The sequence below is a fragment of the Siniperca chuatsi genome, linkage group LG9 (assembly GCF_020085105.1).
Source record: "Siniperca chuatsi isolate FFG_IHB_CAS linkage group LG9, ASM2008510v1, whole genome shotgun sequence".
Classification (NCBI taxonomy): domain Eukaryota; kingdom Metazoa; phylum Chordata; class Actinopteri; order Centrarchiformes; family Sinipercidae; genus Siniperca; species Siniperca chuatsi.
Window position 1 is genome coordinate 18,438,154 of NC_058050.1, and position 14,563 is coordinate 18,452,716.

The window sequence follows — 14,563 nt, forward strand, 5'->3', positions numbered from 1 at the left end:
AATAAAATGTGAAAAAATGTTTAAGGTTTGATCAGTTTAATTTTAGTCAAAGAAGTATAAAAGTAAAACATTGCAGAACTGCATTTATATAATTGTGCAGCTTTTCATACATGAAGTTTTTCATTTGGAAAAGAAGTTACTAACTATGCTTTTACACCTGTAGTTCAGCTCACTTGGTCCGGACCAAGGAAAAATATGATCTTTTGTTGCCTTTTTAGTTCTGGTCCGTTTCATGTTCACACAGACTTACAGAATTACAAATGAACCAAGATATGTAAACATGAAGCCATATGGACTAACTCATTCATTTGGCAGTTGTAGTGACTGTCATCCTGCATCATCAGAGCTACATGGATCTGCTGGGGGAAGCCAAATTCTGGTGACAGGCAGCTAGTCATACAGCACTTTGCTGCTCCTTGTTTATATTTAACTTCTTTGGTGACACAAACACCTCATGAATAAATAACTGTTTGTTGAGATTGCCACTGAACCTCATATGTCATGAATAATGTGTGCGTCTCACAGTAATATTACAGGGGTCATACGTTTCACTCACTTTTTCTTGGAGAACTGCTTAATTACACGGTGTTGGACACAAGCTTAACCGCCTGCTTGAAAGTGGTCTCGGTCTGGTTGTTTGGTCTGCACCAGAGTTTGGTTGACAGCTTTCCAACCAGCCTAAACCATACAGGTTAGGTATGAAAGCACCCTTATAGTCTGTCCCACTATACTTGGGCAATAAACAGGCTAAAGTTGACAAGTTCTTCTCAGTTGATCTTTTGATTGAGGTTTTATGGCAGATTTATGAAATATAATTAGGTTTAGATATTGATTTGATCATTTCCACACATCATATAACAAAAACATATTTCATTTCTGTTAATTTTTAGTTTGATCCCTGGCACCCAAAAAATCTGGATGAAAACGTGGGGCTGCAGTCATAACAACTCAGATGGAGAGTACATGGCCGGACAGCTAGCTGCCAGCGGATACAAGATTACTGGTAAGAGATTGTTTAATTGTGGTGGTTTCTATTATGTCTGGAGTTCACTGAATAACATAATACAAATAACAATACTAATAGAATAATACTAAGATAGAAGGATATATGGATGTTAGACTAATGGATTGAAGATAGGTAAATTAATGAACAGCTGAAATGGTAAAATTGTGTAATTTTTATTATATCTTAGGTGTATATAGAACTGATGTCATTATTATTATCAAACACAAGGGGGCAGTGTGGCTTTTCAAGTAAACTGTGTGTGTTAATCCAGTGGAAGATTTTGTTTGGCCCTGAATTGAGCTTCCCAGACCTGTGTACTGCCCTCAGCAAACTCGACCAATCAAATGTATTTGGTTAAAAATGGTTAATGTGAGGGTTTGGATTATGTTTGGAGTCTGCCAATCCTTATGAACCAGGTGGAATTTGTCCCTAACCTGAGAGGAAAGTCCTGAAGCGAGGCTCAACTTGGCTCACGAAGTCCACTGAGAACCAGCCTTACCTGGTAGTTTTCCCAGAATTTAATTGGGGAGTGGATTGGTGATGTGGTGGCACTTGAGAAAGGGCACACTGATACAATGGGACTTTTTATAGTTGGGGTGTTAAGTGGAAACAAAAGAGAACACTGACTGCATGCCACCATGGCTGGTTAATATATAAAATTGATGAGCCTCTTTGACAAGTTATTTTTTCAACTAGACAGTTTGAATAGAATATGAGTTGTATAGGTTCTTGGCTTTCTTTCTGCCGAAATGGTTGGTGAAGTTGGAAAATCTATGTTATCACTAGTTACAATCTATGTTATCACTAGTCACAATGTCAGCCATTGTTATAAAAGGGCCAGTTATATTTAGGCTTTCATACTTTTTGATTAATGATGCAAATGCATTTGATGACCAATAATTTACAAGCACATTCAATCGGACACTGATATTTTATTTTTTTTTGCATCTAGTTTTCACCAGTGGGGTTTACCTGATATATTGGAGCATGAAGGAAGAGTGCAGTCAACTAGGTGCTTAAATAGCAAAGGACCAAATGTGAAAAATCCACTTGACAAAACTTGCTGACTTACTGGAAGAGTCTGCTCTTTATTTAAAAACCAAACTGTTGGTTGGTGACGAAAGCTGCCACCAAATTCGTCAGTTGCCTCCAGATCAGCCAGTAGGAAAATTCAATTGCACTACCTGGGTTTCAACCTGTAGAGGGCAGTCGCTATGCATATTTATAACACAATATGTAGAATTCAAATACTTTGCACTAAAATGTCAAGATTTGGACCTGAATCTATCAACAACACTACTAAATACCCATATACATTAGGTTTCATTTGAAAAAAAGTGGTTTGGGGTTTAGTTATTGTTTAAGTTCTAGTTAGGTTAAGGCTCAAAAATGACATATAATAACCAGATAATGGTTTGGGTTAAAATAAGTACTTTGTTAAGGTTAAGTGATCTTCCTCATGGTTAGGCTTCATCATCAGTAGTTTAAATGTTTTTTCCTGATGGAGTGATACATCACAATTGAAAAGTGTCAGATTACAGATTAGAGGCCAGACATATATAAACTAGATTACCAGAGGTCTTTTATGAGAGATTAAGTGTGTGTGTGTGTGTGTGTGTGTGTGTGTGTGTGTGTGTGTGTGTTTATGCACAGGTGAGAGAGACTGACACAGACAGAGAGTGAGAGAAAGCAGAGTGAGACAGAGATAGACGTGTTGAATTGTAGTCAGTTAAAAATAATTTGAGTATGATAGTCAAACAGTTTCCTTGTCTCTTTCTGTGTGTGTGTGCGATCCTGTGTTTATCACAATCATTCATGAAGAAAAGGGAGTTCTTGTTCCAGGTTATGTGTGATTAGTTGTACAGCACCTGCACGTATACATTATGAGTGTTTGTATTGTCTTTTTATATGCAGTAGCTCTTTGTGTGTGTGTGTGGGGGGGAAGTTAATATTAACCCCTCAGGCGTTTCTCTCACCATGGGGTCTCCACAGCCTTAGAAGGACATTAATCACACACTTCAAAAATGCAGATGTACTCACTCACTCACTCACAAACTCATACATACCACACACACCCCTCATCTGGTAGTTTAGACCCTTGATCTCCTTTATCTTTTCCACCTTTCTTTGTTTTTAACAGTTTTCTCTGTTTTGACTCTGTAATTTAGTGGAACGGTGGCAATTGTCTTTCAGGAAGTGAGTGTGGTGAAAACTGTTGTTTGTCGATGTTTTAGAGGAGTTTTCTATTCCCACTTTGATTTCTGTATGAGAAATATCTGTCTGTCACAGAATCCGATTACAGTACATAGCTTCTCTGGTTGTCTTTAAAGTCCTCAGCAGATATAGATGCATTTCAAGATGGTGTAATGTAATACACTCTAAGGTAATAAGGTTATTACTTGCTGTTATGGATATTGAATTTTTCTAACCTCTGAATTAGGTTTGTCTCCCTCTTTTCTCGTGAAAGTGGGACCCTGCAGTGACCACACAGGGATCCTGGTTCATGAAAGTGTTCAGCAAATATTATAGTTGTTTAATTTCATTAGATTTCTGCTCAATGCTCCCAAATAGTGGTATGAATATCTGTGCTCATAAAATATTTCACTTCTCTCAACAATATCTTACAATACAGACAATTATACATTATAATATGAAATTATCAATTAATTAGTGTATTCTGTTTGGACATCATTGTCATTCTTCAAGAAAACAGGTGATGAAAAGAAAATGTATCACAGTTGTTCTAGTTCTGTTTTAATGGCTTTCAGGTTGCCTTTGCTTATAATTTGCAAGAGGGTGTGATTGTGTTTCATGTTTTCATGGGACATAGGTACTTGTCTACGTGGTGTGTGCTTCTGCTTGTAGGTGTGTGTGGGTTGACCTTACTGACACCAGGATTAGTTTCTTCTATGACTGACATTGCTCTGATGAGGCGCTGCAGTCTTGTAACCATCAGTCTGTGTCTTATCTGTGTGTGTGTGTGTGTGTGTGTGTGTGTGTGTCTGGGTATATATATCTCTTCACACCTGGTTATATTCAGATTGTGAGCATAGCACAGTTTCAACAACATGACCACTGCTGACAAAATTATGTTAAAGTTATGGCCTTGTTGTCTCTTTCTCTCTCTCTCTCACTCCCCTCTCAACAAAGTACTCTAAAAGTCAGTGTCTCACTGTTAAAGGATTAGTTTGGTTTCTGTCTCCCTCTTCTCTGCTTTTTATCTGTCTTTTCTGTCTTCTGTCTCTTTCCTCATGCATCACTTTTTGTTTTTCTTTCTATCTCTCCTTCTTTGGGTGTGAGTATCTTTGCTCATTGTTTTTCACTGGGGGATTGTCGGAAGGAGAAATTGCCTGTCATGGCCAGAATCAGGGGAAATTGCACTCAGGACAGGCGGTGATTGTTTTGAATGGTATAGTATGGAATTCACTGCAGTTGTCTAGAATGGCATGAAATTGTTGGGAGTGGATTGGAGAGAGTGGAATAGTCTGGAATAACAAAGACTGAATTGGGCTCCTGAATGATGCAGTGTCTAGCCTTTGGCCAGATTGAACATGAGGACTCAGAATGTTATGTCTGTCTCCAAAAAACTGTTTAAAATGGTGATATCATCTGAACATCAGACTGATACCTCTGTAGTGTTAGTCGTTCGGATCCGCAGTGTCGATCTGCAGTTTAATGCAAGAGTTTTAGACAAAGACAGAGCTTGCACTACTCTGAAAATATGACATCACCTTCTCTCCCTCCCTCTCATCTTTCCTGCCTGTTTTCTCTCTTTCACACCCCCTGCCCTCCCCTGTCCTTCTTTTATCCCTCTCTCTAATTCTTTCTTTCTTAAACTAAGACATCACCTGGTGTGAGATGTAGTAGCAGTTCTTATGGTGGCCTCTAGGTGGGAGCCTTGACTCATGGGAAGAGCTTTTTGCTAAAAGACTGCATCTCTGCAATATCAGGATGAGGTCATCCTTCTGAAAAACACACTCTGTATTCTCATTCATAGTTTTAAAAGTTGTAACTTTCAGTCCTTGAAGTCTACACATGATCTTTTGTGATCATTAATGTTAATAGACAGAAGCCAGCTCTTTAACACTGTATTTAACCTGAAATCAATGTAGGCCTTGTTGATTAAGGTTTAATATAAAGAGGCTGTCAATTGTTTGGATGAGAGGGACCACTCCTCATTCTTCAGATGGAGAGCACCTTAGCATGTACATACAGTATTTTTTTTAAAACAATATAATATATGAGACATGAGTATATATATTTTTTAATATCAGATGTTTAAACTCATGGTGCTGGCCAGTTGAGGTGATAAATAAGCAGCCAGTTGAATTTATTCACTCAAGAAATATATACAATATCTAGTAATTCTGAACAATCTGAAGAGAAAACGTCTCTCTTTTCTCCCTTGAGTTTTTGTTTTGTTTTACTTAAATTATACAACAAACTGTGTCACTGTTCTCTGCTTTTATTGTCTCCACACTTGTTAAACTGCCTGTACTTGTTCAGCCTGGCTCATTCAGAGTTGCTGTTCCTCTGTACAACCAAAGAGAGCACTGTTTACCCATGATAGTACACTCATGCAAATGAACCACATTTGAGCAGCAGAGCAATGTGCCAAGTAGTGACTTCATAGAAAGGCGTGTATGCTCACACATGGGCACGCTCTCGCTCTCTCTCTCACTCACTCACTCACTCACTCACTCACTCATTCACACACACACACACACACACACACACACACACACACACACACACACACACACACACACACACACACACACACACACTCTTCATGGAAAGTCACACCAGGATATTTTGATTGTTGTGTGTGCCAGCCACACACACAGCACTTCAGTTATGGTTTTACATACCGGTTAGGCAAAATTACTCCCTGGTACACAATGTCAGCCAAATCAGGCGTTTTCCAGTTCCTGGTTTGGACACAGACGGTTGGAGGATATGAGCTTCAGAAAGAGGGTGTGAGCTGTTTTGATAAAATGATACAAGGACTTCATTAATCAGCAGGTATTACAGGTGTTACGTTGGTCACATGCAATGTAATTTTACTGTGCCTTTTTAGACAATGAACTGCTTTGAAATTATGATTGATATGAAATGCATCATTGGATTCGAAAGAAAGCTAGAAGGATTAGCAGGTATTATATGTTGCTTTTATCACTAAATGCATTTTGTTTCTATTTGAAATAAAGCACTTAATGCTGTATCCATGTTACATGGCAGGAAGAAAAATATACGGCATAGTTATAAATTTAATATTCATTTACTGGCATAAAGGGTATGTGACATTTGCATTCAATGAATTTCCTTACTTTTTCCAATTATATACATTTTCCAGGATATTTCAAATTGCGAGTATTTAGAGATTTAGCCTGAAACATTGTCAGCCGTTCAGATTCAGCTCATACTTCATTCGTGTTACAAGCGCTTCTGCTGCTCTGTGTGATTGTATTACATCACTGTAGAGTATTCTCACTCTGAGTGTGTGTGTGTACCTCGCATACATGCCGTCTCATTCATAAAATGAGTGTGTGAGGATCTTCTGATTGGCTGACTGTGTGCTACGCAACATTACACACCGCAATGTTATAGCCAATGAAAACTTACAATTTTCTCTCTGACTCCACCTCACAGACACATCCAGACACATTAGCACACACAGCCAGCTCACACACACACACAGTTGCAGACGTGGTGGGAATAAATGTTGTACGGGCAAAGTGTGTGAGAGACAGTTCAGTTTTTGACAGCCTTCATTCTGCAAGATTAGACATATCACCTGGTGTGCGTACGCATGTGAGAAACACTCTATGCTCGCTCTGTCTTTCTACTATCTTGCAACTGTGTTTGTCAGACAGTCCCACTTTGCTGATTGAGAGAGGGAAAGGGGTGAAAAATAGTGAAGGGGAAAGTGATGTAAGGAAAGACGAGAGGAAGAGTCAGCGGGGAAGGGAGGAGGGTGCTGGGATGAAGGGTACAGCCAAAAGAGACAGATGCACTTGAAGCCAAAATCAGCCGAAATGATGGTCGGTAAAAGGGAGGCGAACAGGGAGGGCAATATGCTGAAAATGAAATAGACTCTGGCAATACTGCAGAAATGGATATAAATCAAATGACATAGTTGTGAGAAAAATAAGAAACTAAATATACATTTAACTAGAAACAGAGTAGAAGTATGAATTTCTAGAAATACATTTTCATCACTGCATGTACACTTGAATTGAATATATTTAATATAATACCCTCCAGGTTCAGAGCAAACATTTGACAGGTAGACAGGCAGTTAATATGTAAATATGGATATGTAAATATTAGTATGGTGACATGAGGGTTAAACAGTTTTGAATATTAAAGTTGTCATTTGGCAAAACAGTTGTTGTTCTTTTGGGGATTTTGCAATCACACAAAACATAAGAACTACTTAATGACTTTTGTGTTTTACTATCTTATTTATTATACTTTACCAGAATAGTTCAGTAGTTGTATTTATGTATGTGTGGCTTTAACTGAGCAATACTGTTAAAATACACATTAAATGCCTAACCATAACCTAACTCTAACCTAACCCTTAAAACCAAGTCTTAACCTTCAAACAGCCCTTTGAAGTTGTTAGGACCAGCCAAAATAGCCTCACTTTCCAAAAATGTCCTCACTCTGTAGGTAAAAATTTGTTTCAGTCGTCACTATGTAGCAAATACAAGTGTGTGTCTGTGTGTGTGTGTGTGTGTGTGTGTACACACACACACACACACTGCGAATAGGGCCTGGGATCACTCTAATCTCCTACTCGCTTCTAAATGGTTACACTTGACTGCCTAGACTCATGGGTCCATTTGTAGGACTTTAGATGAATCAAAGCCTTGGAAACTGTGTGTGTGTGTGTATATGTATGAGTTTTGGTGATCCTACAAGGTGACCCACGTGTAGGCAGCACCCATTAACCATTTAGAGGCCATGGGATTAGGGACCCCAGCCATTCCAGCCTTAAGATTCCCTTGAGGGAACTATGGAGAAGAAACGGGATAGCTTGAGGGAAGGAGGGATCACTGCTCAATCTAATCCATTGATTACTCTGAGGAAAATAATTTTTACAGCATCACAAACTGACCTGATGAGAACAACCATTGCAGCAAGAAATTGTCATGGCAGTCGAAAACCACAAAATCAGTCTTAGGGATTTATTGGTGTCATCCTTTTTGGCATTTTTTTTAGACTTTAAACAGCCACATTATTGAGTCATAGGTAAATAAGTAAATAGTTAATGTTAACATGACCTGTGTCTGTTGTCTAAATGCCTAACACCAGATGTCCATTAGTGATAGTAAGGGACTGCAGGAGGGAAAAAAGGATTATTCTTCCATGAGACTAATTTCTCCAAGGATAGAAAGATCCCCCTTATTGCTAGTAGCACTTCCCATATGTGAGGTTTAGGAGCAAGGAAAGAGAATTACAGTCGACTGAAAGAGAGACTACTCCTTGTTCCTCTGAGAAATAACAAAAAAGCGAACAAATTGATTCCCCAAAGAGTGGTGATATCTCACCTGTGTTTCTCTAGCAGGAAAGGTAGAATGATGGAAGAATAGGAAGAATAATGGAAGCAAGAATCACTGATCCAGTCTCCCCTCTGTCCATGCATTTGTTCACTCGCACTTTCATTTCTCTGATTAAGAAAGCTAGAGATAAATGAAGGGAGAAGCTGGAAAGGAGTTTCCTTTGCTGCTTCCCTCTAGAGGAAGGAAGCGTATTCCCTATTCCCAGCAGAAGCCAGCCAGCTAGTCAACCCCCTGTTATCCCAGGAATACCGCCCGCATTCCACAGGGATTGGGAATACTCTGAAGGGATATAATGGGAATATCATGGAGGGGATGTGAGTAATGGATAAGGCAAAGAGCCGAGGGAAAGGCTTGGGGGTGGAGGGGATTGAGGAAGGGAGGGACTAGAAAACGAGGAGGATAGGAGGTTGTCTGGAAAGAGGATGAGGGCATGAAGCCGGGTTTTGCTCACATCCAAAGTGTTGAGCCTTAAATCAAAGCAGGGAGATGATGCATTCTGGCAGCAGAGGTGGCCTAATGGCAATAAATAAATAAAAGCTAATGGCGTGTAGATTGACAGTTCAAATCTCAGACCAAAAGATCCACACTGTGTAGATTGAAGGAGTCATGCTTTCCTACCTCTTCAACAAGTTGCATCAGGTGCCATTTAACAAGGCACTTAACCCCCAGCATCACAACTTCAGCTGCTCAGTGGGCAACACGACATGCCTGTGGATATGTTGGGCAGCTCCCAATGTAAACCACCCTCTATTGCCCCTGTCTTGCCAGTTCATATCTATTAATATAAATACAAATGTGAGTGTGTTCTTGGGCAACTGTGATGCCTAAAAGTTGAGACTTTTTGTTAATAAAATGGGATGCGTCCCACTAACAGTCATATATGAGTATACAGTTGTATGCAAAAGTTTAGGAACCCCTGACAATTTCCATGATTTTCATTTATAAATATTTGGGTGTTTGGATCAGCAATTTCATTTTGATCTATCAAATAACTGAAGGACACAGTAATATTTCAGTAGTGAAATGAGATTTATTGGATTAACAGAAAATGTGCAATATGTATCAAAACGAAATTAGACAGGTGCATAAATTTGGGCACCCTTGTCATTTTGTTGATTTGAATACCTGTAACTACTTAGCACTGATTAATTGGAACACACAATTGGTTTGGTGAGCTCATTAAGCCTTGAACTTCATAGACAGGTGCATCCAATCATGAGAAAAGGTATTTAAGGTGGCCAATTGAAAGTTGTTGTTCTCTTTGACTCTCCTCTGAAGAGTGGCAACATGGGGGCCAACTCTCAAATGACCTGAAAAAAAAGATTGTTCTACATTATGGTTTAGGGGGAGGCTACAAAAGTTATCGCAGAAATATAAGCTGTCAGTGTCCACTGTGAGGAACATAGTGAGGAAATGGAGGACCACAGGCACAGTTCTTGTTAAGGCCAGAAGTGGCAGGCCACATAAAATATTGGAGAGGCAAAGGCGAAGGATGGTGAGAACGGTCAAAAACAGCCCACAGACCACCTCCAAAGACCTACAACATCAACTTGCTGCAGATGGTGTCACTGTGCATCGTTCAACAATTCAGCGCACTTTGAACAAGGAGAAGCTGTATGGGAGAGTGATGCGAAAGAAGCCTTTTCTGCACACACGCCACAAACGGAGTCGCTTGAGGTATGCAAACACACATTTGGACAAGCCAGCTTCATTTTGGAATAAGGTGCTGTGGACTGATGAAACAAAGATTGAGTTATTTGGTCATAACAAGGGGCGTTATGCATGGCGGCAAAAGAACACAACGTTCCAAGAAAAACACTTGCTACCCACAGTAAAATTTGGTGGAGGTTCCATCATGCTGTGGGGTTGTGTGGCCAGTGCCGGTACTGGGAATCTGGTTAAAGTTGAGGGTCGCATGGATTCCACTCAATATCAGCAGATTCTTGAGAATAATGTTGAGGAATCAGTCACAAAGTTGAAGTTACGCCGGGGCTGGATATTTCAACAAGACAACGACCCAAAACATACATATCATTGAACATCTGTGGGGTGATTTGAAGCGGGCTGTCCATGCTCGGCAACTATCAAACCTAACTGAACTGGAGATGTTTTGTAAGGAGGAATGGTCCAAAATACATTCATCCAGAATCCAGACACTCATTACAGGCTATAGGAAGCGTCTAGAGGCTGTTATTTCTGCTAAAGGAGGCTCTACTAAATATTGATGTGATTTTTCTGTTGGGGTGCCCAAATTTATGCACCTGTCTAATTTCGTTTTGATGCATATTGCACATTTTCTGTTAATCCAATAAATCTCATTTCACTACTGAAATATTACTGTGTCCTTCAGTTATTTGATAGATCAAAATGAAATTGCTGATCCAAACACCCAAATATTTATAAATGAAAATCATGGAAATTGTCAGGGGTTCCTAAACTTTTGCATACAACTGTATATGAGTATATAGAAAAGTGGCCTAATGTTAAATAGTTCTTAATTTTTGGCTGTTTTAATGATAAAATAATTAAACATTGATTGTTGCCTTTTTGGTAAACATTACTATTTAATAACTATCAAACAGTTCAATCATAACCTTTTCTATGTAAAGTTATCATATTAAATGTTAATATACATTTAAAAAAGCTTTTTGATAACATTCTATTTCAGATTTAAAAGTATCATCAGATTTCATTTTGTATATCACTGAAGCACAGTAAAAGGCTCAAAGTGATAGTTGAAGGATAAGTCTGTCTATATTTTTCTTATTGTCAAAATATCTTATGAAAAGGCCAAAACCAGCAATGAATTACTCCTACTAACAAGTAAAGTCTGTGTAGCCAAAGCTTGATAAAGCTTATTCTTCTGTGCTAAGGAGCTCCATTGTTGTCCAGAAACTACTAAAACACACCAATGAGCCACACCATTGCACTGGGTGACATGCTCCCTCATTATAATGAACGTGGGCACTGTAGTTTATCTTGAGTCAGTCCGATATACACGGTCTGGCTTTGAATACTCAAAAGCGCACCAAATCTGTGGCTGAAACTAGTCCTCAACACTGTATACTCCTGTCTGAGTAACATTTGCTAAAAACTACAGTGCTCAGTTGTTTTACGAATCTATCAAGCCTTTTTTAAAAGTGAAAGTATAAATTCGTTTTAAAGCCTCTACCCACCCATAATACACCTACACAGGTGTTTTTAATCATATTGCTTGATTAGACCTCCTCTCAGGACTTTGCGGGCGTGAAGCATAGCTCTACCCAACTTCAACATGACTAGAGGTCTAATCAGCCAGACTAACTGAGAACACATGCAAATGTGTGCTGGGCCTGTAAAGATTTGCACCTTCAGTAGGAACAAATGGGCTTTGGGCCGGGTACCATAGACAGGCTGGGGAAGTCAGAAAATATTAAAGACAAACAACGTGTTAATTAGGGTCACCACAGGACAAATTGAGTTTTACTCACATAATTTGACAATACATACTGTCCTGATTTCAAAATGTCAATGTCTTTACACAATTACATGTCTTCATTTGTTCAGTGGAGCGATGTCAGGGACTCGCTTAGCTTTCCTCTCTTGAAGGACAAAAGTTGCAATATTGTGTCGGACTCCTTGACAGTATAGCTAAAAAGACCAAAGCAAGAGGATCTATATTCTTTGACATTTGACAACTCATTGTCGCTTTCTCTTTCCTTCTCGTTTTGGAATAATTAGCCTGTCTGTTATTTTACAAGCTGAAAGAGACTCTTTCTCACTTCTAATTTGTCCTCTTCCCTTTGTTTTCCCTGTCATCTTGAGTCAGCAAGAAAAACAAATGTAATTTCCCTCATGAAGAAGAAATGAAAGCTTGAAAGACATTAGTAATTAATGTGGCATGCCAGACTGTTGTGAGTAGAGAAAGTTTGTGGTTGGCATATGGATAAAAAGCAAAGAAATTGAAAGTTAGGCATTCAAGGACATGTAGTAAATGACTTTTTACAAGGCCCTCTTTGAGGTTTTTCTCTTTCCCTCTCTTCCCTTTGGCCCTTTTTGTGTTGTTGTGGAAGATAACCCCTGCATTCTGTCTGAGTGTCCAATCTTCAGCCATCAGTGCCATTACTCGCTGACCACCTGCTGAAATGGAAAGCAGGAGTGACCTGTATCGTTGTGTGTGTGTGTGTGTGTGTGTGTGTGTGTGTGTGGATGTTCATATGAGGCCACCTGCTGAAATGAAAGCACTGGCTTGTGCGTGAAGAGAGAAAGGTGTAAGCATGAGTGTTTGTGTGTTGTATGAATTTCTGAGTTTTATGAGGACCCGCCAGAAATTTGAACAAAGGAATAAGGGAGGATTAGGAGGGTTACAGAATTCATAGGTCCTCGCAAGTATTTTAATACAAGAGTGTGTGCGAGTGTGCACGTCTGTCTTTTGTAATAAATTAATTCTACATGTGTCTGTCTGATCTCTCCTTCATACATATAAATGAATCAGCTATGTGCTAGATTTCCATGTGAGAGCACAGATATTAGATAAAGTGGATTTAAAAGCCGCAGATGATTTGAGCAGTGGGTTTAATTTGAATCATCGGACAAAGTAACCTTGATCACCAAGCAGAAAGGATGACTTGACTGGAAGCATTGGCAGGACCTTGCTTGACCAATTGTGAATGAATATAAGTAACTGTGTGTGGTCATCCACAGGTTATAGGCTTAATAGCTTGTCTGCTGTCCACTCTGCAAGGCAGGGTGTAGACAAGTAATAATTGTGCTTGAATTTGCTTGAAGGTGTGTGTGTGTGCATAGAAACTTTTATCCACTTTCCATGTAGTCAACCACTTCTAATTCACTTGTATTTTCTGACTTTTATTTGTGCTTTCTTTCTTTGAGGCTCTCATTCTTATTCAACCTAGCTCTCCTCTCTCATCATAGATTATATTAGCAGTATAGATCTATATAGGGGAAAGTTAACACAGTAAATACAGGTAATGTTTAGTCAGAAAAGAGATTGATAGTTATGTATTAACTATAAGTGTAGCCACAAGTCATTTCCTGGCCGTTGTGTAGGTGTCTGTTATTTTTTTGGGCTTTTTGCCTTTATTTGATAGGGACAGCTGAAGAGAGACAGGAAATCTGGGAGAGAGAGGGAGGGATGACATGCAACAAAGGGCCGTGGGTTGGATTAAAACCTGGGCCGCTGCGGTAAGGACTCAGCCTTGAATATGGGGTGCACGCTCTACCAGGTGAGCTACCCACACCCCATCAGAGTGTGTGTGTGTCTATATTTATTTATTTATTTATTTATGTAGTATTTGGACCAAGCCCCCAGGAAATGCTGGGTGGATTTCAGCCTAAAATAAACTAATAAGTTCAACCAAAAGGAAAAGTGTTCATTTTTAGTGTTACTTTTTTTTTTTTATCTGTGCTTCTGTTTCTGTCTCTCTCATTTGCATTCCATACTCAGTGGCTGGATCAAACACACAAGTACACAGATACATGCACATACAGAAGTGTGTGAAGTTTATTGATAATCCGAAGCTTTCCACATGGCAGACAGATGGCTCTTCTAATCTTCCAGACAGACACTGCCTTTTGATATCTGATCTGATCTGATGATTACTCTGTGTGTGTGTGTGTGTGTGTGTGTCCATGTGTGGTTTCCAAGGATGAACTCAATAAATCTGTCCTCAAAAGGCCCCTGCTGACTCCTGTGTATATATGTGTGTGTGTGTGTCTGTGTGTGCATGGTTCTTCAGCCTTTTATTGTGTTTAACTTATTTTACAGTTGTGGTTTGAATGTGTCTGTACTCTTGTCATCATAAGATTGTGGTTGATAGTAGATCAATGGTTGACCAGGACTGTTATGACAAGCCTATATTTCTGAACTCCATTTTGCCTGTTTTTTGGTCACATATCAGTCACGTATCCTGAGTTCATTAATAAAATAATGTGAATATTTATTTTATCTTTTCTTGGACTGCATACATTGGAAAGTGAAAAGGAAGGG

The 14,563-nt window shown here is 39.2% G+C and overlaps 1 protein-coding gene across 4 annotated transcripts in view; it reads left to right on the forward strand.

Annotated features, from left to right (window-relative positions):
• Positions 1–14,563, forward strand: part of cdkal1 (CDK5 regulatory subunit associated protein 1-like 1) — a 256,133-nt gene that overhangs the window by 4,655 nt on the left and 236,915 nt on the right. For all 4 annotated transcript variants that reach the window (XM_044208561.1, XM_044208562.1, XM_044208560.1 and 1 more), the window contains exon 3: positions 891–1,003. In XM_044208561.1, coding sequence (XP_044064496.1) covers positions 891–1,003 — 113 coding nt within the window. The remainder of the gene's footprint in view (positions 1–890; positions 1,004–14,563) is intronic.